Source organism: Paroedura picta, chromosome 3, assembly GCF_049243985.1.
Source record: "Paroedura picta isolate Pp20150507F chromosome 3, Ppicta_v3.0, whole genome shotgun sequence".
NCBI lineage: Eukaryota > Metazoa > Chordata > Lepidosauria > Squamata > Gekkonidae > Paroedura > Paroedura picta.
In genome coordinates, this window is record NC_135371.1 from 163,432,758 (window position 1) to 163,455,506 (window position 22,749).

At 50.5% G+C, this 22,749-nt stretch overlaps 1 protein-coding gene across 2 annotated transcripts; it reads right to left on the bottom strand.

Annotated features, from left to right (window-relative positions):
- Positions 1 to 46: 46 nt before the first annotated feature.
- On the bottom strand, positions 47 to 21,870 carry MARS1 (methionyl-tRNA synthetase 1). 2 transcript variants are annotated; one of them, XM_077329192.1, is made up of 22 exons: positions 21,661 to 21,870; positions 19,326 to 19,416; positions 18,653 to 18,752; positions 17,576 to 17,710; positions 15,720 to 15,795; positions 14,475 to 14,647; positions 13,191 to 13,300; positions 11,899 to 12,015; positions 11,419 to 11,622; positions 10,332 to 10,533; positions 8,575 to 8,649; positions 8,280 to 8,450; positions 7,800 to 7,895; positions 6,707 to 6,824; positions 5,930 to 6,143; positions 5,056 to 5,187; positions 4,329 to 4,433; positions 3,074 to 3,257; positions 2,608 to 2,679; positions 1,884 to 1,910; positions 817 to 879; positions 47 to 379 (listed from the first exon to the last, which is right to left on the bottom strand). In XM_077329192.1, exons 1-22 carry the CDS (start codon positions 21,761 to 21,763, stop codon positions 236 to 238), a joined length of 2,712 nt encoding a protein of 903 aa, XP_077185307.1. In that variant the 5' UTR covers positions 21,764 to 21,870; the 3' UTR covers positions 47 to 235. The 2 variants fall into 2 exon arrangements, with proteins under 2 accessions (XP_077185307.1, XP_077185308.1); XM_077329193.1 differs by lacking the exon at positions 1,884 to 1,910.
- Positions 21,871 to 22,749: the final 879 nt, after the last annotated feature.

Consider the following 22,749-nt stretch of genomic DNA (forward strand, 5'->3'; position numbering starts at 1 on the left):
AGAAGACGTGCATGGGCTTCCAATCATGGCTTCTGTACCGCCTGTCTAATGAAACAATAAAATATTTATTTCTTACCAGGTAAACCTGAAAGGGCGCTGACCCAGTCTATCCCGCATTACAAAATAGGAGAGGGAACGCATCAAAAACAGCTCGGTGGTGTTAAACTCCCTGGGGGGTACTTAAATAAAGGGCAAGGGCCTAAAAATCTCTTGGAGGGAGATGCTACCCACAAACTCATTTCTTCACTTTCCCCTTGGGGGCGGGATTCTTTCCTTCCACGGAGCAGAGCTGCTTCTGCAGTTCGGTTAACTTTGAAACCGCAGCATCGATCTGTTTCTTCTCTGCTTTTTGAGCCTTCAGCTGCCGCACAAAATTATCCTGGATCAGAGGGAATCGGAGGGTTAGTATTTGACAGGGATGGAGACTCACAGATCGTAAAAGCAAAAAAGAAAATGAAACCGCTTCAAATGGGGCGATATGGGAAAGCTTACAGAATATGCAATTCATAGGGCCTGGGCCAGGGCCCCTTGTACAATATGCTCACAGTGTCTATCCTTTAGCTGCCTTGTCCTGCTACTCTTCTTCCAAAGTTACTATGGCTTTTATACTAATGATGATCTTTCCGTCCAAATCGCAGGGCAAAGTCTTCAGCCCTGTGGGTTCCCCTCACCCTTCCCAGCTCCACTGTCTTCTTACGACCACCCCACTTGGGTCTCCGTCTGGTCTCCTAGCTGCGGTCAGGTGGGGGATGGCCGAAACCGCCAGGCCTGCTGCCACTTGCCCAGCAGCGGACAGGTTATTCTCCACAGACTCACCTGTTTGGCCACTTCTTCTTGAAGCACCTTTGCTCCCTTTTCTGTTACTGCTACATTTTTTTGCTTCACAGGGAAGAGAAGAAAAAGAGAACCGTGAGCCCTCCCCCTAACTGTTTCATCCTTCACTAGGCTAGGACTGTGATTAACGTACAGGACTAATTTAACTCTTGAATTCAGCTCTCTTGCTGGTCGAGGAAGAAGAATGATGGCAGTTTGACCAAAACATCCTGTTGACTGTCCTCACTAAGGTGTGTCAGTGGGGGATAAACCCACTGAACAGAACTACTTGGAAGATGTGCTCTTCGGCAGGAAGATGGCACCAGAGCGGACTTTAATCCACAGGACTTCGGCCTGTGTAGCGCAACTTTTGTGTCACAAGAGCCTAAAATGACCCCAAATCCCCTTCCTAGGGGCCCTTCTCCCCCATGACATCATAGGGACTTCTGGTGGAGGGCAGCTGCAAACATGCCCCTGCTTCTGCAGACTCAAGTCCACATGTGTGTGGGAAAGCTAAAGTTAGAAATAAGGAATGCTGCCCTTTGATTCAAAGAGCAAACAAGGAATTAGGGCAAGGGTCACACACCCCTCTGTCAGGGTCCCTGTGTTTTTCAGTACCCCACGGCAGAGAAAGGACGGCAAGGTTGCTGTTTTGATGAAGGCTTTGCTCTTAAAACCAAGTGTAATTTACAGGCCTGACTCCTAGCTAGTTCCTGCCTCCCCCATTCTAAAAACTAATCCAGAAATCAGGGCAGTGTGAATTCCTTTGGACAATTTATGGGTGTTATGGGAGATGCAGAGCTTGGTTGTAGTCTCCCTTTCATTGGAACAAGCAAATGTTGGGTTTTCGGGGAGTCCGGAATGCATCAAGGGGTAAAAGGGAACGATGCAGGGTTGGCTGTGGCAAGCATTTTGGGGGAACCCCCACCACACTGTGTCATAATTCCACATGACCACAGGTTCAAGAAATGTGGGGAATTCCTGCTCTGGACCCAGAGTGAACACCCCCATCCTCCTGGGCACCCCCCCGTGACAATCAGAAAGGTCCACAGGAAACAGCCAAATTTTACCTTTGGCTTCAAGAGGAAGTCTTCAAGCTGGAGGAGGAGGAAAGGGAAGGAGACCAGAACCACGAGGGAGAGATAGGAGAGAGACAAGCAGTCAGGTGCTACGTCAGAGGAGAGAATCCTGAAAGTAGCCTAGGCAGCTATGAACCGAGGCACACAAGACAAGCACCGAGGAGAAGGCAGGTTTGCCAGCAAAAAGAGCAGCAACAGGTTAGATATATTTAACTGTTTTACAGTACTTTTTACATGTAATATATTAACCTGCCTTGAGTCTCAGCAAGGAAAGCCAGGCTATAGATAGAATAGACCAACCAAAGCAAACAAGGAATTTCGGAGGGATGTGTCCAGCGGAGATATCTGCACTGGGAAGCCTACTGCACAGCAGTCAGGGAACACGTTTCTTAGTAAGGGGCAGGTTTGGGGAAAGCTGCCAAACACCTCTCTTTACCCATCTGATGGGGGTTAAGGACTTTGCTTCACTGTCCCCTCCCCTCCGCAAAAGCAGATCTTCCGGGAACCGATTTTTGTGCCTGGCAGTCTCCTACAACTGCTCCGGCTACCTACATGAATGTGGAAACACCCAACTATTTTAAGAAACTGGGGGGGGAGGGGGGAGGAGAAGGGCTTTTGGGTCACCGCGCCACGAGCACCCTGCGCCAAGATTAACAGTCCTTCACCTGCCACTTAAGATGCTTGAGAGGCACAGAACAGAGACACTCCCCCTTACCTGACCGCCGCCAAAGCGCTTCCGCAGGTTTTCGATTTGCTCGCTCTCCAGCTTTTGGAAGAGGGGGGTCACCTGACAGGAGACAGTAGGTAAGACTAAAATTGACTAATAGATACAGAGTCAGAATTAAAATTATTAGGACTACACAATTTGTTTACATAGTTAGACCTAATTATCTTGGCGGCAGGAGCGAATAGGGCAACTCTGTTGGAAATACACCTATGCTTCCCAACCCTTTTCTGCACCATTGCACCACTTATGGTGTTTCTTGTGGCCTGAAGGATGTTTCAGAGTAGAAAAGTGGAGGAAGGTTTGCATCGGAGACCTTCTGGAAGCACATTTTGGTCACTGTGCCAAAGAGGATGCTGCAAAACAGACCAACGGTTGGATCCTGCACAACTGCTCTTTACGTCCCCACACTGCTTATTTTTCCTTCAGTATTAGAGCCTCTGCCCCCGGCACCTACCGTTCCAATCTGGTGCCCAGCTGGCAAGGTGCAGACAAAGTCATTGGTCAGAACATTGTAATCGGCAGGAAAGCACAACTGCCCTTGGATCGCAGTGCTCACGTTGGGCATGTACGGCTGGACCATGACGGACAGCAGGGCGGAGATGTTAACGGCCACGCCGATCACGGTGCCTGCGCGCTCCCTGGCAAAGCAACACACTCCTGGTCAGCAAGAGGAATTAACTCTAGTCACGGGCCACCCTGAATGCAGCTATAGCTCATCCCTGGAAGCCTCTGCTGGTGGTCCCCATCATGGAACGACAAAATGACACCTCTGTTTGCAGGGCTGTCCAGGCCTCTAGTTTCAAGGTACCCTATATACTCGCGTATTAAGCCTAGTTTTTCAGCACCTTTTTCTCACACTGAAAAAGCCCTCCTCGGCTTATACGTTAATTGAAATAAAAGCCTGCTCCATCCAGCCAATCATTGCATTGCATTTTGCAAATGTCTACTGCAAGCTGAGCTTGCTCTGGCAGCTTGTAGGACATCAATGGTTTGACTGAGGGACTCTGATCTTTTTTTCCCTTTTGCTTTCAATGGCAAAAGGAATGGCAATGCTGGATGGGAGAGCCTGTGATGATGGAGCATTTCCCACCATCGGCTAATATGCGAGTCAATAAGTTTGCCCAGACTTTTTGGTAAAACTGTGGTAAAATATAAGCCTTGGCTTATATGCAGGTCGGCTTATATGCGAGTATATACAGTGAATGTCTCGTCTCAGGTTGTCCTAGTCTTTTGATGTTTTATTGAAACTTGTTTTGATGTTATAGTCTGCATAATGTTTCATGTAAGTTATAATGTTCTGTGTAAACCACCCAGAGCTGCAAAGAAATGGGCGGTATAGAAATCTAAAAAGCATGGAAGGGCACAGGAAATGGAGATGCTGGACTCTGGGACAAATGTGGGGATGAGTTTTCCAACAGAAGGTTCAAACTGGAAAATGCCCCAAGAGGTAAGAGAAAGGACCATAGCTCAGATGGTCCAGCATGTAGAAAGTCTCAAGTTCAATCTCCAGTTCTAAGGATCCAGTATCAGGCAATCTGAAAGTCCTCAGACTCTGCAGAGCTGCTGCCAGGCTGAGTAGACAATACTGACCTTGAAAGGTCAAGGGTCTGACTCAGTATAAGGCAGCGTCATGTATTCCAAAGTGCCCTAAATTCAACTCAAAGAAAGCAAATGCAACACATTGCATTTTTACTCGGGCACCAACTCACCTGTCTGCATCATTGCCCTTGATGCGTTTCCACGGTTCGTTGACCTGGAGATACTGGTTGCCATGGCGAGAGATGCTCAGGATACTGCGCAGGGCATCCCGGATCCTGCAAGATGGAAAGGGGGAGAAGTGGTAAGGAGAAGCCGACTCAGGTAAAATGAAGCTCATCTATTCTATGTCTGCATCATTGCAGGCTTCTAAATACCCTTTTGTCTGATCAGCTATGGCAGCGGTGGCCAAACGGTGGCTCTCCAGATGCCCATGGACTACAATTAGCAGAAGCTGCCAGCACATGCTGTCAGGGGCTCATGGTAAATGTAGTCCATAGGCATCTGGAGATTCACTGCTTGGCTGCCTCTGAGATCATGCTAGCTGGGCCAAACAAGTCAGGGCTCTTCTCTCTAAAACAACATATTGCTACTGCTCGTGATCTACCAACGTCTTTTATTTATATCCCATTTTTACATCCTGCCCTTCTTGGTGAACTCAGGGTGGACATCAGAATAAAACAACAGACATAGTATAGTATAAATATATAACAAGTTAAACAATTTTATACATTTTTTAAATTGTTGAAAACTGCCTATTTTGCATCTTCAAGCAGTCTAAGCGTTGGACAAACGCTGGCAGGGGTTCATGGGAATTGTAGTCCATGGACATCTGGAGGGCCGCAGTTTGACTACCCCTGCATTAGAAGCTGCCATGGGCCGGGAACTCCGAAGACTTACCGAACCTTCTCCAACAGCTGATTGTACTGCCGCAGTTCCAGAGCGATGTGGGCCAGCAGGCGCTTGTCATCCTGGTTCAGTTCCATGTTGGGAACACGCCCTCCGAAGAACTTGCACACGAATGATCCAGCCCTGGGAGAGGGGGGGAGGAAGGTAGATAAGTGACACGCACGAAGAACGAACACATTTTATGAACCCGCTGAACCCCTTAACGTTTCGATGGAGATTGTAAACCGCTTTGAGACTCCTTCGGGTAGAGAAAAGCGGCATATAAGAACTGACTCTTCTTCTTCAGTAATATCAGGGCTCTCTCAGCCTCACCTCCCTCACAGCATGTTTGTTGGGGGAAGAGGAAAGGGAAGGTGACTGGAAGCCGCTTTGAGACTCCTTCGGGTAGAGAAAAGAGGCATCTAACAACCAGCTCTTCTTCTTCAGTAATCTCAGGGCTCTCTCAGCCCCATCTACCTCACAGGGCGTCTGTTGTGGGGAGAGGAAGTGAAGACAACAGTAAGCCACTTTGAGACTCCTTTGGGTAGTGAAAAGCCGAGCACAAAACAACAACCCTATTTTTAAATATAGAAAATGCATAGGAGAAAAGGAAAAGCTTTGGAGTAGGTCTTAGAAACCTGAACATGCTTTGTTGGTAGTGTGATTTAGAAGGCTATTAACTAGGAAACAAAAACAAATCCACCAGGAAAGTCACCTGGTGGGTTGAGCAAACAGGCTGCCCAGCCTTCCATAAAACTGCCCAACAGGTATCTTTTGTTTCCTAGCTTCCTGTTTCTTCTGTAAACCACACGCCATCAGGTTGCTCTTATTGTGGACGGGCGGGAAAGCACGCACACTCACTCACCGTCTCTCCCGCGGACATTACCTGTTGACAAAATTGCCCAAGTTGTTGAGCAGCTCCGAATTGTTCTTCAGCAGGAGATCGTTCCAAGAGAAGGCGCTGTCCTGGCTCTCCGGCCGGACGAAGAGCAGGTAGAACCGCCAGATGTCGGCGGGGATGCCCGTGTCCTTGGCCATGTCCCCAAAGACCCCGACGCCGCGACTCTTGGAGAATTTGCCGTCTTCGTAATTCAAGTATTCTGTGGAAAGAACGGGAGGTTGGAGGGGTCTCGAGAGGGTCTCTATATCCCACCTGCACGGCCTCCGCAGGGCTCCCATGATGCAGAAAAAAGATACCCTGAATCACTTGATGCTTTGTACAGCCTCACAGAAGGCAACCAGAGAGGTCTGGCAGCTCTGGGCTGGGAAATACCTAAAGACTTTGGGGGTGGAGCCAGGAATGGGTGGGATTTGGGGCAGGGAAGGACCTCAGTGGCATCTAATGCTATGGAGTCCCCCCTCCGAAGCAGCCCTTTTCTCCAGGGGAACTGATCTCTGTAGTCTGGATGGGGCTGCCAGCTCTGGGCTGGGGAATACCTGGCGACTTTGGGGGTGGAGCCAATAGTGGGTGGGATTTGGGGCAGGGAGGGACTTCAGGGGAGTCTGATGCTATGGAGTCCACCCTCCCAAGCAGCACTTTTCTCTGAAGTCTGGAGATCAACTGTAACAGGTACGCAAGACTGTGGATGACCCACAGCGTGGCTCCAAGCCACAATGTTCTGGGAGAGACAGGTGGGATCGAGGTAGCTCCCCGTGGCTGTACCTGTTGCGATGAGATGGCTGACCAAGGTGTAGTTCTCCTCGGTACCCAGCAACGAGCACGGGAACACGACGCTGTGGAAGGGGACGTTGTCCTTCGCCATGAAGTTGTAAAGCTCAACCTGGGGAGAAGGACGGAACTGGCTGACCCAGAGGCTTGGTAGATACAAGAATCCCTCCCACGGTGGCTTTGTGAAAGACTGAGACTCAAGCCACAGTGAGTCAGGTTGACCATTTGCGATGCTGATTAGGCAGGGAAGGAAGGAGGGGGGCCTGGTATTAGATGGTCTAACTTTTTGGCTGGCCTCTGCCATAGGCCCAGCAGATAAGCTCCATCTTGCAGGCCCAGTGGAACTCAACAATTGTTAGTGCTGCTAAAGAAAGTGAAGAAGCTGACTCTGTCTGGACCGGCATCCTGTTCAGAATGCATTATTGAGAATAAAAAGTAGACAAAGAGACAAGTTGGTTTATCCCCTTACCGCTCCAAAAATCTTGCTCGGGACAGTTAACAAATGGGGGGGGGATGAGGGGGGGAAGCAAAATGCAAACGTCACAATAAAATGTCACAGCTCAAAATGACTTGTGAAAAGTTCAACAGTGAAGCTTGTGAGGGACAAAACCATCTCGATGCGAAAACAGTAAGATCGGCAGCATAAAAAAACCCAGAGCAAAGCAGAGGCCATCAAGTCATAGTCAACTCAGGCCAACTCCACAGGGTCATCAAGGCAAGAGATGGCCTGCCATTGTCTGCCTCCTCTGGGATTCCTTGGAGGCCTCCCCTCCAAATACTAGACAGGGCTGACCCTGCTTAGCTTCCAAGATCGGATGACGTCAGACTAGCCTGGGCTAGCCAGGCCTAGGAGGTAGCATTGTCAAAACCTTAAAGGGATGAAAACTGTATTTATCTAAAGCAGTGCAGTCTGGAGGACTCTGATTCCTAAAGGACACCAGTGGCATTGATAAGCGCCAATGCACCAGCAAAAAAGGAAGGTTTGCCAGCATTCCTGAAACAGGAAGTTATTGGACAACTCCCCCCTAAAGTTGCCCCTCTACAAGGGCGCTCTCAGCCTCTTCTGCACGATTAACAAGCTTCTCACCTGCTCGGGATTCTTCCACCATTTCTCCCATTGGTCGGTGTAGTTGGCTGTGATGGACAGATAGCCAATGGGAGCGTCGAACCAGACGTAGAACACCTAAGGAGAGAAAGAGGAAGTTGCACGGCAGCAGACAGGAAAGGCGGCTGCACAAACTGGAAGAGCCAGCCAGGATGTTGGGCAAACGCATCTCCTGCTCAACATCTGGCCTGAAATAAAACTGGGCGGCACCTCTCCCCCGTGCAATGTCACAATCCTTAATCTTAGAATGCCGGTTTCTAAAGCGAGACTGGCAGTGACTCATGGCCGGCTAGAAGCCTCTCCAAACGCCAAGGGTCAAATTGCAATTCGGCAAGGGTGAGATTCAACCATTCTGGACATGAACTGTGACTCCTCTTTTGCATTTCTGTGAGTCCCTCTGGCACTTTGCACACACAGCCTTAACACTTCCCCTACGTCCCTCTGTTCCCCTTCCCTGCTCACCTTGTCCCGGAACCCATCCAACGGGACGGCCGTGCCCCACTTCAGGTCGCGCGTGATGCAGCGAGGCTTCAGCCCGTCACGGATCCAGGCGCGGCTGATGAACCTGGCGTTGGGGGTCCAGTCCCCAGTGGACTGGGACAAGGTCAGCCACCTCTCCAGGCGCTCTTCAAGCTAGGGGGGGCAGGGAGACCAAAGAACAAATGAGGGTCTGTGGCAAGATGCTGAGCTAGCCGCCCCTGGTTAACAAGAATAGGCGATTGGTGCCTTTTGCAATGTTATTCGCACGGAGACTCACCTTGGGCAGGTCAAGGAAGAGGTGTTGGGAGGGCTTCACCACCGGGGTCCTCTGGCAGACTTTGCAAAGTGGTTTCTGGCGGGAGGAGACAGAGAGGGAAAGATCAGGCTGTGCTCAGCTCAAGCCATGAGAAATGTCCACGAAGCACTTTAGAGTAGCGGTCCCCAAACTTCTTGTAGTCGGGGACCACCTCTGAGGGTGGGAGAGAGCCGGCGGCCCGGCCACAGCAGCTGCACGTAAACGTGCACGCGCAGTTGCCGCGCATGCGTGTTTTCGCCACTAAGTGGCACTAACGCGCATGCGCAGAACAGCCACACGTGCACGTTTTCGCCAGCAGGGGGCGCAAACACGCATGCGCGGCGGCTCTGCGAGTGCGCGTTTGCGTCACTGGTGTGCCAGCGGCCGCGCCTGCCTCTTCCCCCCTCTCGCTGCGGGGGGGGGGAAGGCAGGCGCGGCCGCTGGCGGCCCGGTACCATAGCCTTAGTGGCCCGGTACCGGGCCACAGACCGGGGGTTGAAGACCGGGGGTTTTTGAAGCAAAAACTGGCAGGGTCTCATGGGAATTGTAGTCCATGAACATCTGGAGGACCACAGGTTGACTACCCCTGCTTTAGAGTGTCGGGGTTCAGAGCATCAGACTACAATCTGGGAGACCCGGGTTCAAATGCTACCTCTACTGCGGAAGCTTGTCGGGTAAGACTCAGGGCCAGACATATACTCTCAAGCTGAATCAACCTCACAGGACTGCAATGAGGATATGCCGGAGGGGAGAAAAACAAGGAAAGCCTCTTGGGATCTCCACTGGGGAGAAAGATGGGGTATGAATGGAAAATATAAATGAAAGAAATAATTCAACGATTGTGTAAATGCTGGGCAGTGTTGCTACAAAAGAAAGGAAGGGAGAACGATGCAGTAATCGGCTTTGGCTTGTCGATGGGGAGAAAAGCGAGGTATAAATGGTTGGCTGCTACGACTGTTATGAAGGATGGTGAGCTAATGGGTGAATGAGCTAGTAGGTGAAAGGCAGCTTCTAATCTGACAAGCCAGTTTTGATTCCCCTCCACATCCAGCTAGGTGGGTGACCTTGGGCTAGTCACAGTGCTGGTAGAGCTTGTTGAGTTCTCTCAGAGCTCTCTCAGCCCCACCAAGGACTAACCATTGCTTAACCTCTGAGAACTGATGAGACTTGGCTAGCCTAGCCACCCAAGTCATGCCAAGTGGGGATTGGCTGTAGGTAGTATGGGGGTCCTGTTAACTCACGGCCCAGGTTAACCCAATCTCATCATAGAAGCTAAGCAAGGTCGGCCCTGGTTAAAGATTGAATGGGCGACCACCAAGGAGGTGCAGGGTCGCTACGCAGAGGCTTGGAACGGCAAACCACCCCTAAATATCTCTTGCCCTGCAAACCCTACAAGGTCACCATAAGTTAATCATAGAATCCTAGAGTTGGAAGGGACCTCATGGGTCATCTAGTCCAACCCCCTGCACTATGCAGGACACTCACAACTCAGTTGGCTGAGATGTGACAGCACTTTCCATCGCCAAGAGAGGGGAGATTGAAAGGGAGATGTTTTGGTACAGGGGACTAGAGCCCCTGGGTTTCAGGCACCAGAGAAAAACATATTCTTGCCCCAGCTAGCAGCATGCTGGCAGGGGCTCATGGGAATTGTTGTAGATCCCATGGACATCTGGAGAGCCACAGTTTGGCCACACCTCCAATAGAGCCCTAGGTTCCCATAGCTGCAGAGACAGCCCTACCTTCAGTTCGGTGGCATTGATTAGTTTCCCACATTTGTCACACTGGTCCCCACGGGCTTCCTCGTAGTTGCAGAAGGGGCAGACGCCTTCCACAAAGCGGTCGGCCAGGAACCGGTCGCAGTGCTCACACTTGAGCTGGTCCACCGTCTCCGTCAGCAGGTAATTGTGCTCCAGCAGCCGCTGGAAGATGTCCTGGGCTATCCTGAGGTGCGAGAGAGAAGCAGAGGGATGCTCAGACTCCATGGTCTCACAGCCCTTCCTCCTCGCGACCCCATCGAGTCAGAGAGGACTTAGCAGGCAGGCAGCAAATGCTGAGAATTCCTGGCAAAACTATTTGCCTTGATTGGCCACTGGGCAGGAATGGGCAAAGCCTAGGTCTGACAACCTCCGGCACATTGAGCCTGTAGCACAAGACGAGCTCTTGCAGGTGATGTGGAGCATTCACAGTGACCAGTGTGGCACACCCACAGTCTCAACTGTCACATGACTAAGACAGTGACACTGAGCTCTCCAGGAAAGTGCAGGATCAGCCTAAAGCATCCAGGAGAAGTCTCTGTCCAGCTGCGGCTTAGAATAATAGAACCATAGAGTTGGAAGGGGCCAGACAGGCCACCTAGTCCCATCCCCTGCTCAATGCAGGATCAGCCTGAAGCAGGGGCAGTCAAACTGCGGCCCTCCAAATGTCCATGGACTACAATTCCCATTCGCTGGCAGGGGCTCATGGGAATTATAGTCCATGGACATCTGGAGGGCCACAGTTAGACTACCCCAGGCCTAAAGCATTCAGGAGGATAAGTATCCATCCACTGCTTAAAATCATAGAAACCTAGAGTTGGGAGGGGCTAGACAGGCCATCTAGCCCAACCCCCTGCTCAATGCAGGATCAGCCCAAAGCATCCAGGAGAAGCATCTTTCCAGCCACTGCTTGAAGACCGCCAGTGAGGGGAAGCTCGCTCTAATTGAAAAGTTTTTTCCTAAGGTGGCCTAAGAACCACAAAAGCAGGGGTAGGGGAGGGGGGGGGTGGAAGGATTTCCCTGCTCCCCTTTCCCCTGGGCTAGCATGCTCCTGGCTAGCAGTTGCCTCAACCTGGTCTGCTGGGCTGTTGTGGTACGTCCGAAGTAGTCGAAGGAGATGTTGAACCACTGGTAGATCTGGGCGTGGACGACGTGGTACTTGTCACAGATCTGCTGGGGGCTCAGCCCTTCCTCCATGGCCTTCGTCTCCGTGGCGGTGCCGTATTCATCAGTCCCGCACAGGTACAGCGTGTTCCAGTTGCGCAGTCGGCTGTACCTGGAAGAGAATCGGGAAAATCCTTTTCAAGGCAAGTGAGGCAATGCGCCCAGGGCTGCCAACAAGGACTGGAGGTTTCCCTTGAGCCATGGAGAGGAACTGGTGCACCCGTTGTGCCTCTCTTCACAGCTCTTGAGTGAGCAGAGCTTAAAGCTTGAACAAGTCCAATTGGACAGGTCCAAGGCTCAGACCAGGTGTATGGTTTCCTGGGAGGGAGGCTCAGGGGCCCTGCAGGTGCTGCCAAATCCGGTCGACCTCGACCAAAGGCCTGCTTACCTAGCAAAGGTGTCTGCACTGAGGACACAACCGATGATGTTCCCGAGGTGGGGCACGTTGTTGACGTAGGGCAGTGCGCTAGTGATGAGCACGTTCCTCATGCCTTCCACGGGCACCCTGGGAGAGAAGAGATGTGAATGAATCCTGATCAGCACAGAGGGCAAAATGTGCCTTGGTTTTAGGAGGAACAAGCTGGACTCCAAGGACATAAAAGGGGACTTCCAATTGCGGCTCGGTACAATCTCTAGTATGGCTCTTTTAAAATGGAAAATACATTAATTAAGGTGTACTGGATGGGGGGGGGGAGAAGATGCTAGAATAAGCATAGCATATGTGTTCCGTATAATATATTTCCGGTAAGGGCTTGGAGGAAGAGCGTGTCTCATGCCTTAAGTGCCACTCAGCTCTTAACACCCACTCAGGGCGGCTGTCCTGCCCCAGAGTGCCGCCTCCTCCAACTGGCTTGCCTGTCTGTCCAGCAGCTGGCCAATTGCCTTCCGTCCCCCACCCCTGACCACCCTCTCCTCCTTCCACTTCCCTCTGAGGCTCAGAGGCTGCAGATCCCTGCTGTGTGAGAGCTGCCCCTGCCGGTGAGTTCCCTGCCTGGAGGCCTCCAGGCTGCAGCCTTTGCAGGTCCTGGGGGGCGGGAGAGGCCATCCACAAAGTTCTTCCACCCATCCCCCCAATCTAGCACTCGTATTCCTGAATGCAACGGGCTTCGCCCCTGGTATACCCATAATGATGGCATCAGGGTTTTCCCTCTTGTAAAACATCCTGCCATTAGAAATAGAGAGTGAACTTTGTACAGGCTAAGATATCTGTAAGGGGCCTTGGCAGCTTCCCTAAGGGAGGGGGAAGCTGCCCGGACAGCAAAGACACGCACCACCAGGTGCTTAAAGATGGGACAAAACTAAAGTGATAAGCAGGCCATGCGGTGATTGGATAATTATTTATCTACCTCCATATAGTGGTTAATTCGATAATGACATAATTTGGCCGTGTTATTCGGACTGTATAAAAATCTGGACCCAGTGTGTCTCGGTGTGGATGCTGGATTTTAGACATGACCCAATGCCCCTCCCCCTCTTTTTTAATGCTGCAGCTAATAAAATAGTATTTTGAAAGAATCCTCTGGCCTTGGGGGATAATTTGGATCTCTCCCCGCAATGAGTTAAAACTTTTTATGCATCAACAGCACAAATGATTTTGACCGAAGGGGGAGGGGGAAAAGCTACATGCAAAATGTGGCTCGGTTCGTATCACTGCCACAAAAACACCTGCAAGGCACATACACGGGCTGCTGGGGCTTCCAAGGCTTAGGGAGAGCCGCCGTCCCTCTGCTCCAGACGTCAGCGACCACCGCGATCTCCTCCTCAGACAGGCGCTGGAGAGTTTCCTCTTCCTAGACAGACGGTAAAAAAAAAAAAAACAGGCATCTAAAACGTGTTGCAGACGGAGCTTTCCCCAGATGTTAGGCACCGGACACCCACAAGCCACGTGTGAACCGTAAGCATCTTCACGATGGCCCAGAACGTGCCAGGACCCAGCTGGACAATCAGTTCTGCTTTCAGAAGCTCCAGCTTAGCTTTTAATTTTATAAAAATGTAAATTATTTACATCCCACCTTATCTCCTCAGGCTCAAGGTGGCCAGAGGAGCTTCGGTTGGGGGGAGGTGGAGTAGTCGGTTTCCTTTACCAGAAAGAGTGGTCTGAAATCAAACCATTTCACAGTAAAGGTGATCGACAGATTTAAATAAAAATAATACCATTCATGTGCGCTCAGGCCTAGGTTATGCACCCACCGGACAAGGCTTGGGTTATACCACACTGGAAAGCAGATGGGGGGAAATTACATCCCTCCCTTCACAAAAGCCTGTTCCCTGCTAGTGATGCCAACCTCCAGGCAGAACCTGGGGATCACCCAGAATTACAGCTGATCTCCAGACTATGGAGAGCGGTTTTCCTGGAGAAAATGGATGTTTTAGAGGGTAGACTCTATGGAGGTGGACCCCGGTCTCTAGTTAGTCCTTCCCAAGCTCTATTCCCAAATCTCCAGGATTTTCCCAACCTGGATCTGGCAACCAACACCCGCCCCCATCACCTGCTGGAGGCCAAGGTGGTACCTGGTAGCCCTATTCTCTGCATATATAAAACAAGGTATCAGGAAGTCTGGGTCTAACCTTTTCCATAATCTGCTGGGTTTTTGTGTGCATTTGTATTTTCCTTCCTTCCTTCCTTCCTTCCTTCCTTCCTTCCTTCCTTCCTTCCTTCCTTCCTTCCTTCCTTCCTTCCTTCCTTCCTTCCTTCCTTCCTTCCTTCCTTCCTTCCTTCCTTCCTTCCTTCCTTCCTTCCTTCCCATCTATCAATGTATTTTCCCTTCCCTTCCCTCTTACAATTTGTCCATGTTAAAAGCCCTATTAAAACCCCATTAAAAACAATTCCAGACTTTAAAAAGGGGAGAAGCATTCAATTGTGCAGCACATACTGAGATGGTACGGTCTGCCATCCTCTTTACAACGTCCACTTGTGGTGCACATAAACCAGGTCCTGGCCTCATGGAGGAAGGGGAACCATACCTTTGGCTCATTTGTGGCAGGCTTCTCTAAGGCCAGGGTGGGACCGGGTTGCTTCTGCAGGTGGGCCTTCAGCTCCTGGACCCCTTTGGGCGTCCACACTTTTTCGACAGTCTTCCTGCAGTGCTCCTTCAGGCTCATGTTCTGGAACCAGTTCCTCAGGACTTTCAGGTCGTCTTCAAAACATCAAAGAGACCACAATTCATTCCACAATTCATTCCACAAAGAGACCACAATTCATTCCACCAAGGCTTTATAGGGCTAACCAACGGCCCACGTGAGCCACTGATACATCCTAGAACTTGCTTCAGAATCCTCTAGAAGGCAGAGATCCCAAGGCAGCTCCACAAAGAATCCACAGAAGAAGAAGAGCTGTTTTTTTGTACCCCACTTTCCACTACCCGAAGGAGTCTCAAAGCGGCTTACAATTGCCCACCTTTCCTGTCTCCCCAACAAATACCCTGTGAGGGAGGTGGGGCTAAGAGAGCTCTGACAGGACTGGCCTAAGGTCATATAGAGGGGTGGAGAACTGAACCCTGTTCTCTTCTTAAAGGGGCTCCCATATTCCAAAAAATTACACCGGTGGGATTTGGGTAGCCCTGGCTAACTCAGTCTCATTGGATTTCAGACGCTAAACATGGTCAACCATTGTCAGTACTTGGATGCAAGACCACCGAGGACAACTCAGGTGGCTACACAGCGAAAGGCATCGGCATAACAACAACTCTGATCATAGAATCATAGAGTTGGAAGGGGCCACACAGGCCATCTAGTCCAACCCCCTGCTCAACGCAGGATCAGCCCAAAGCATCCAAGAAAAGTGTGTATCCAACCTTTGCTTGAAGACTGCCAGTGGGGGGGGAGCTCACCACCTCCTTAGGCAGCCTATTCCACTGCTGAACTACTCTGACTGTGATATTTTTTTTCTTGATATCTAGCCTATATCGTTGTACTTGAAGTTTAAACCCATTACTGCGTGTCCTTTCCTCTGCAGCCAATGGGAACAGCATCCTGCCCTCCTCCAAGTGACAACCATTCAAATACTTAAAGAGGGCTATCATGTCCCCTCTCAACCTCCTTTTCTCCAGGCTCTTGCTCCGAAAACCCTACAGTCTTGGGTCGCCAAGTGTCAACTGTGACTTCTTGACAGCACACAAAATGTAACTCCAATAGCGCCTTAAAGATCAATAAAGACTTATTCAAGATGTGAGCTTTCGAGGACAACGTAACTTGGCGAGCATTTCTCACCTGGCAATACGGTTCCGTCTTGTAACAGAGGGAAGAGGGCTCCCCAGAAGACGACGTCCACTGCTGACTCAGCATCCTGGATTAAAAGATCAAAAGCGACTGATTTCTACTTATCTGCACAGAAGAGACAGCCCAAATAGGCATTGTACGGTTGCAGTGCACTCCCCAAGAAGAAATAAGAGTTTCTTTTCAGTGACAGTAGCATCAAATTGAAACCAATAATAAAATACCCATGAGAAAGCTTGGTTGAAGCGACTATTTCAGTTAAATGACACCTTGTAAATGTGATGTAGTGATATGGCTTGGACATTATTGAAAAGGGGCAAGGGGGGATTTTTGACAGTTCCCCCCCCCCACAGCAGTCCTTCAAATCTCCATGCTGCTTTGGGGGGGGGGTCCCTGTCCCCCAGAGGGAAGCACGGGGGGCATTTCAGACCACAGCACAGAATATTGACCTCAGAGTCAGAAAGAAGGAGTACAACCTCCTGCCTTAAAAGATCCTGCACTGAAGCTGTGTTTTCTAGAAGTGCACAAAATTCAGCATCCAAAGAACCTTTTATTTTTCAGCAATGAAGTTTCTAGTCCTCAAGGCTGCAAAGATAATAAGTGCACTTTCCAGGGGAGGGAGAGAGTCGCACAATCTAGGGGCAGCCAACCAGAAGAGTCCCTTCTGGGGCCCTAGGCTAAGGAACCGGGAGATATCTGAACTTGGGCTGGTTCATAAGGGGGGAGAACTTCCTCTGACCCCAAGCCATCTTAGGCTCTGGTGGCGCCCTGTAAATCATGCCTGGAAGCAAAACAGGAGCCAACGTAACACTGGTGTTGTGCAGTCATTGTGCTAACTTCCTGATCAGTTGGCTGTTACATTTGGAACCAAATCAGGTTTTCTATAATCATCTTCAAATAAAGCCCCACAACTGCATCTTACAATAGCCTTATCCAGGTTTTAACGAAGGCATATTAGGCCAGTTATAACCAAATCCAGGAGGCAACCAGTGGAAGGCCTCAGCCTCTATGCCCTGCTGTTGTCCCTCCCCAGGGGCTGTTTGGCCACTGCGTTAGATAGAATGGTGGACTCCACAGACCACCGGGCTGATGCAGTGGGGCTGTGATGTTTTTAGGTGTGAGGTATGATCCTGGCCAGGCCAACTTCCCCAGGACAGCAACTTAAACACATACAGGGCATCTGCGTTCTAGATAATACAGAACAGGGGTAGTCAACCTGTGATCCTCCAGATGTCCATGGACTACAATTCCCATGAGCCCCTGCCAGCAAACGCTCGTATTGTCTACTCATAATAAGCGCACTTTCCAGGGGAGGGGGAGAGTCGCACAATATCTCGTATTGTCTACTCAGACCAGCATTGTCCCTCCAGGGTCTCAGGAAAGGCTTTTATATCACCTACTGCCGGGTCCTTTTAACTACAGATGCCGGGGATTGAACCTGGGACGTTCTGCATGCAAAGCAGGGGCTTTACCACTGAACCACAGCCCTTCCCCTGGCGTACCTCGTATTTCCACCAAGCTCTAAGTCATGCTTTTTCAACCAGGGCTTCTTGACAGCCCTGGAAGGGTTTCCTGAATGGGTGGGAGGTAATTAATTCTTAATATATTTTTTACATTTTTAAATGTCTATTGGGTGATATGTCAATTCACCCACCCCTCCAAGAATAGCCAATGATGGGCCTGGAGGGGGTGGGAAGGGGAGGGGCCCCGGGTGAACGTGTTCACAGCTATGCTTCCCCACCAAATTCTGCACAATTGTGCCACTTCTGGGGTTTCTCAATAGCAGAAAAGTTGAGGAAGGCTGGCCTAGGCAGACCTGTCGATCCTCCTACAAGGACAACTTGACTTACCCCATTAAGGTAAGGGGTGTTCTTTTTGGTAAGCGTCTGATCAATGTAGTTTAGCGGCTGCCGGACGATCCCCAAAACCTCTTCTCCTTTCTTCCCTTGCACCACGTGATGATACAAGGCAGCAGACACCGCAGGCTAAGAGGGGAAACCGAAGACCAGGTTATTTTGTCTCTCCCTCTCCTTCTCCAGTTGCTCATCAGACTTGTGCAAATCCAGGTGGCAACTGCTTAAGAATGGAAATCAGCATCCACACTTAACATGAGAAGAATAGTATATAAGAGCCACCCTGGAGAGCTATGCATAAGAATGTCCAGCAGGCCATGTTCCCCATCACCAGCGTGATGTCAGGGTGACCTTGGGCCAGTCACAGACCTGTTCAAGCTGATCTCTGAGAGCTCTCTCGGCCCCCACCTCCCTCACAGGGTGTCTGTTGTGGGGAGAGGAAAAGGAAGGTGATCGTAAGCCGCTTTGAGACTCCTTTGGGTAGTAAAAAGCAGGGTACAAAAAACAAGTCTTCGTCCAGCGAGGGATATTTTGGCAGTGTGGTAAGAGCCGGCACGGCCTCAGGTGAATGGGCCATGCATGCTAAGTAATGAAGTTGTCTTCAGATCATCCCTGAAAAATGCCATCTTTCCTGCTCACGTGCCCCAGCACAGATGATCCAAGCTTGCCTAACCTAGTCAGATTGTGGAAGCTAAGCAAGGTCGGCCCTGGTTAGTCTCTGGATGGGAGACCATCGAGGAAGACCAGGGTTTGGACAAAGAGGCAGACCATGGCACCTCTGAAAGTCTCTTGCCTTGAAATCCCTACGATAGGGGTAGTCAACCTGTGGTCCTCCAGATGTTCATGGACTACAATTCCCATGAGCCCCTGCCAGCATTTGCTGGCAGGGGCTCATGGGGATTGTAGTCCATGAACATCTGGAGGACCCCAGGTTGACTACCCCAGCCCTACGAGATCACCAAAAGTCAGCTGTGACTTGACTGTACTTCCCACCACCATTCCCTTTCCGCCTGTGCCCTCCACAACGAGGCCCTAGGCATGCCCACTACTGCCCCCTGTTGCCAGCTTACCCACCTGCAGCTCGGTCGCTTCCCACTCAAACAACTGATTGGCAAAAGTGCTTTGCGCTTGGGTGAAACTGCTCATCTCTTTTCCGGATAAAGAGAAGAAATACCTGGAAGACAGAAGCAGAGGATAACACTTGAGAACCATCGGGCACAGATGTACACATCTGAATTCATCTCGGGGCTGGCACAGTTCTTTCGGAAGAGATATATGCCTCAGTTGGTGGCAACCATGGACCGGAGGTGTTCCCAGTCCATGGCCCATCTTTCATGCCTTCTTGCTGAAAGTCTCATAAAAGTTTTGTTTTTGAGGGCTCGCTTGTGAAATTGCAGAGATGGGTAAAGCTGTTGGATTCTGCCGAGCAAGCTGAACCTGTAATGTTTTACCCCATATTGTTGTGTTGTTTTACACCTTGAGCCGGTGTGAAGTAGACATTTTCCAAGTGAACTAATATAGGCCCCAGAGAAGTACGCCTCGAGCTGGTGGAATGAGCTCCCAGGAGAGCTGAGGGCCCTGACAAAGCTGCCTCAGTTACGCAGGGCCTGTAAAACAGAGCTCTTCTGCCAGGTCTTTGGTTGAGGCCGGGCTTCAGGGACAATGATGTTATTCTACTAAATGACGGACCCAGAAGAAGCAACTTGTCCTGGGAACACAAACTGAGCATCTACTGCTCCATACTCACTGGCAAATGGCATTTGGGGAGAAGAGGAAGGACCCTTCTTTCAACAGCAGGGCTGGCACCCGTGGGTGGGAGAGGAACGGAACCACAGCAGCTGTCAGTGGGTTGAAAAACAAAACAAACACCTGAGTTGAGGGAAAAAGTCACCCTGGGCACCCCACCCAAGTGGCTACTGTATTTCCTCCATTCACAAAGAACACAATTTTCAAACACCCCTCCAATTATGGAGCAAGTAGCCATTGCGGTAAGACAAAAACTCATGGAGCAGGTGCATTTATGCATGGATGTGGGGGAGATTTCTTGCAATCCATAGCCCGTTTTCACCCATAAACCTTGTTACAGAGCCTAGGAAATCCTCAATAACCTTTTAAGCCAGCTTCTTCTTGTCAGAATAAGCTACAGAAATCTGCCAAGTTCTTTGCCCTGCTGGGGCTTATCAACTTTTTCTGGTAGGGCTTCCACATTTTGAGCAACTGTGGGCCGAAACAGTAATTCAGTTGGGGATGGTTTTCCCACTACTAAATACCGGAGAAAACTTTGTTCAATATCTATTTTTTGTGCGTTGACTCAAGGCACAGAATCTCTGGCAGACTTTAGGCTGACAAGGAAGTTTCTGGCTGCAGAAGAGAGGTTGTTAGCATAACCTGTCCCACAAGAACAGCATCACACACAAGAGCAGACTTCTCTGACCAGTCACCCCAGAACAATCCCTGCACCTTGCTCCATAATTATCATCCCCAAGCCGGTTTAAAAGCCTCCAACCTCCATCACTTCAAACAGACGTGGAACAAGAAAGTTGATTTAGAAAATCCACCCTATTTGGGTAAACCCTGGCAGATGGTAGCAGTTTTTTAAAATGATACCCTAACCCAGGGTTAGTCAAACTGCGGCCCTCCAGATGTCCATGGACTACAATTCCCAGGAGCCTCTGCCAGCAAATGCCCCTGCCCTAACCCCTACTGGTGGTTTCTACCAATGAGGTTGCTAAGTTAGCCATAGCTCGATCTGGTCCTTTTTTCAGCAGCTTCTCTCGCTTCTACGGAACAGTCTGCTTGAAACCATGAGGAAAATCTCCAAATTCCTTCCATGAGCTGTGTAAGGTTGCAGAATTATTCAAGAGGGCTTTTGACAGGAGTGATCAGTGGATTCAGTTGTTAACTAGCTGTTGTGGGTTTTCGGGGCTGCATGTTCATGGTCTAGTCCAGGGGAAGTCAATCTGCGGCCCTCCAGATGTCCATGGACTACAATTCCCATGAGCCCCTGCCAGCCCCAGGGGCTCATGGGAATTGTAGTCCATGGACATCTGGAGGGCCGCAGTTTGATTACCCCTGGTCTAGTCATTCACCAGTAACTGTGGCTAGTATCTTCAGAGCTAGAACACGGCAAGATGGGAATCTCTCCATGCCACACAGATCAGAAACCCCACAACTGCGGTTGACTCCTCTCACGAAAGCCTTTGACAATTCAGTTATTACAAATGTTTCGTTAGATGTTGTTTTTATTGTCATAGTGTCCAGTTCTGGGGACACGTAGGTTAAAAAATGGCTCTGAATGAATAAACTAATCCAAGTTGCTTCCCCTTCCCGGCTGTTCACTTTCCTGGTAGGGTTCCTGCTCTTTTTGCACAGCTTGGTGTAGCGGTTAAGAGTGGCGGCTTTTTAATCTGGCGAGCCGGGTTTGATTCCCCACTCCCCCACATGCAGCCAGCTGGGTGTCCTTGGGCATGCCACAGCACTGATAAGGCTGTTCTGACCGAACAGTAATATCAGGGCTTTCTCAGCCTCACCCACCCCACAGGGTGTCTGTTGTGGGGAGAGGAAGGGGAAGACGATTATAAACCGCTTTGAGACTCCTTCTGGGAGAGAAAAGCGTCATATAAGAACCAATGCTTCTTTTTCTACAACTAGGGGGTCCAAACACTTACTCTAGAAGGCCAACGAACAGGAGCATAGAGGCTGAGGTGTCCCCCTGACATTGCCCCTTGGCACGTAGACTTTAAAGCACCCCCAGAACAAAGTTCGAATCCTGCGGCACCTTGAAAACCAACAAAGTTTTATTCAAGGGGTAAGCTTTCGCATGCATGCACAATAGGGATTTTCCAATCCGCATTTGGTGCCCCTGGATGCAAACTTTGTCCTGCTGCTTCGTTCAGACCAACACGGAGAAATCAAGCTCAGGCAGCCCGAGAACACACATGCACAAACCCAGTGATGCTGCCTCCCAACCGCAGGGCAGGCTCTACCTGTTGAACTTCTGCCAAGGCGTGCTCCAGATACGGAAGCCCTACCAGGAAACCCATACAAACTCAGTAAAGAAAAGGCAAGCGGCCCGTCCTCACCCTCGTGCGGAACCCACTGCAGCTCTACCGGTGCGACGGTGGCCTTGGCGGCCGCCAGCACCTTCAGCCCGCCGGGGCTGCCTTCGCTGAGGAACAGCCTCATGCTGCTGCTGCTGCGACCTCCTCCGCTTCGTCCTCGGCTCGCGGCGGCAGCCCCAGCCACGCTTCAGCTGATGCAACGGAGCCGGCCAGCCAAGCCCGCCCTCACCCCTCCCACAGACTACAAGAACCGGCATGCATCGCTCGCAAAGCCGGACGTGGTTGGTGGAGCTGCCGAGACGTCATGAGGGTCCTGACGGGGACTTCCGGCCGCCTCTCGGAGGAACCAGTCGCCATAGAGATGGCAAGGGATAGACCGACGGCGGCCTTAGCGAATCAAAGCGCTTGGAGGCTTTCAGGGTGGTTGGCGGGTTGGTTTCCAGACCGGAAGTGGAGGCCCTCTATAGAGGTTTTTTTCGGAAAGGGGACTGCAGTTGGCGTATTGCATTGAACTGAGTGGGAGTTTGGAGGGGGAGTTCCCCAAACCCGTGCTGAAGTTATAAACGGGCAGAAAGGGCTTCATAGTTTCTCCCCCTCCCCACAGCTGTCTAAGAAATCCGCTTGTAAATTATGTATTTATAATTTGTATACCGCCCCTCCCCATGGGCGGGCTCGGGGCGGCGCACAATATAAAGCCCAAAGCGAGAAGCCTCATCATCATTCAATAAAACCATCACGACAACAAGATTAGCTTTAAAAGGCCAAACCACAGACGAAAGAAGAGTTGGTTTATGCCCTGGTTTTCACTACCTTAAGGAGTTTCAAAGCGGCTTACAATCGCCTTCCTTAAGTCACCCATTCCTGTCAGGTGGATATCCTATCTCCTTTTCTAAAAACTTCAAACGAAGGACACCACCACCCTCCAAGGCAGCATAGTCTAGGGGAAGGGGATTATATCCTACCTAACAGATTGTTACATAGCCATTCTGACCTGTGGAATAATTTCTCCAGGCCCCAGTATTAATTCGTGATACACCCAGCCCAGAGCAGTCGCCCTGGGGTCTTTCTATTCAAGCATGAATATCGTGCTATCAGACTTTGCTATAGACG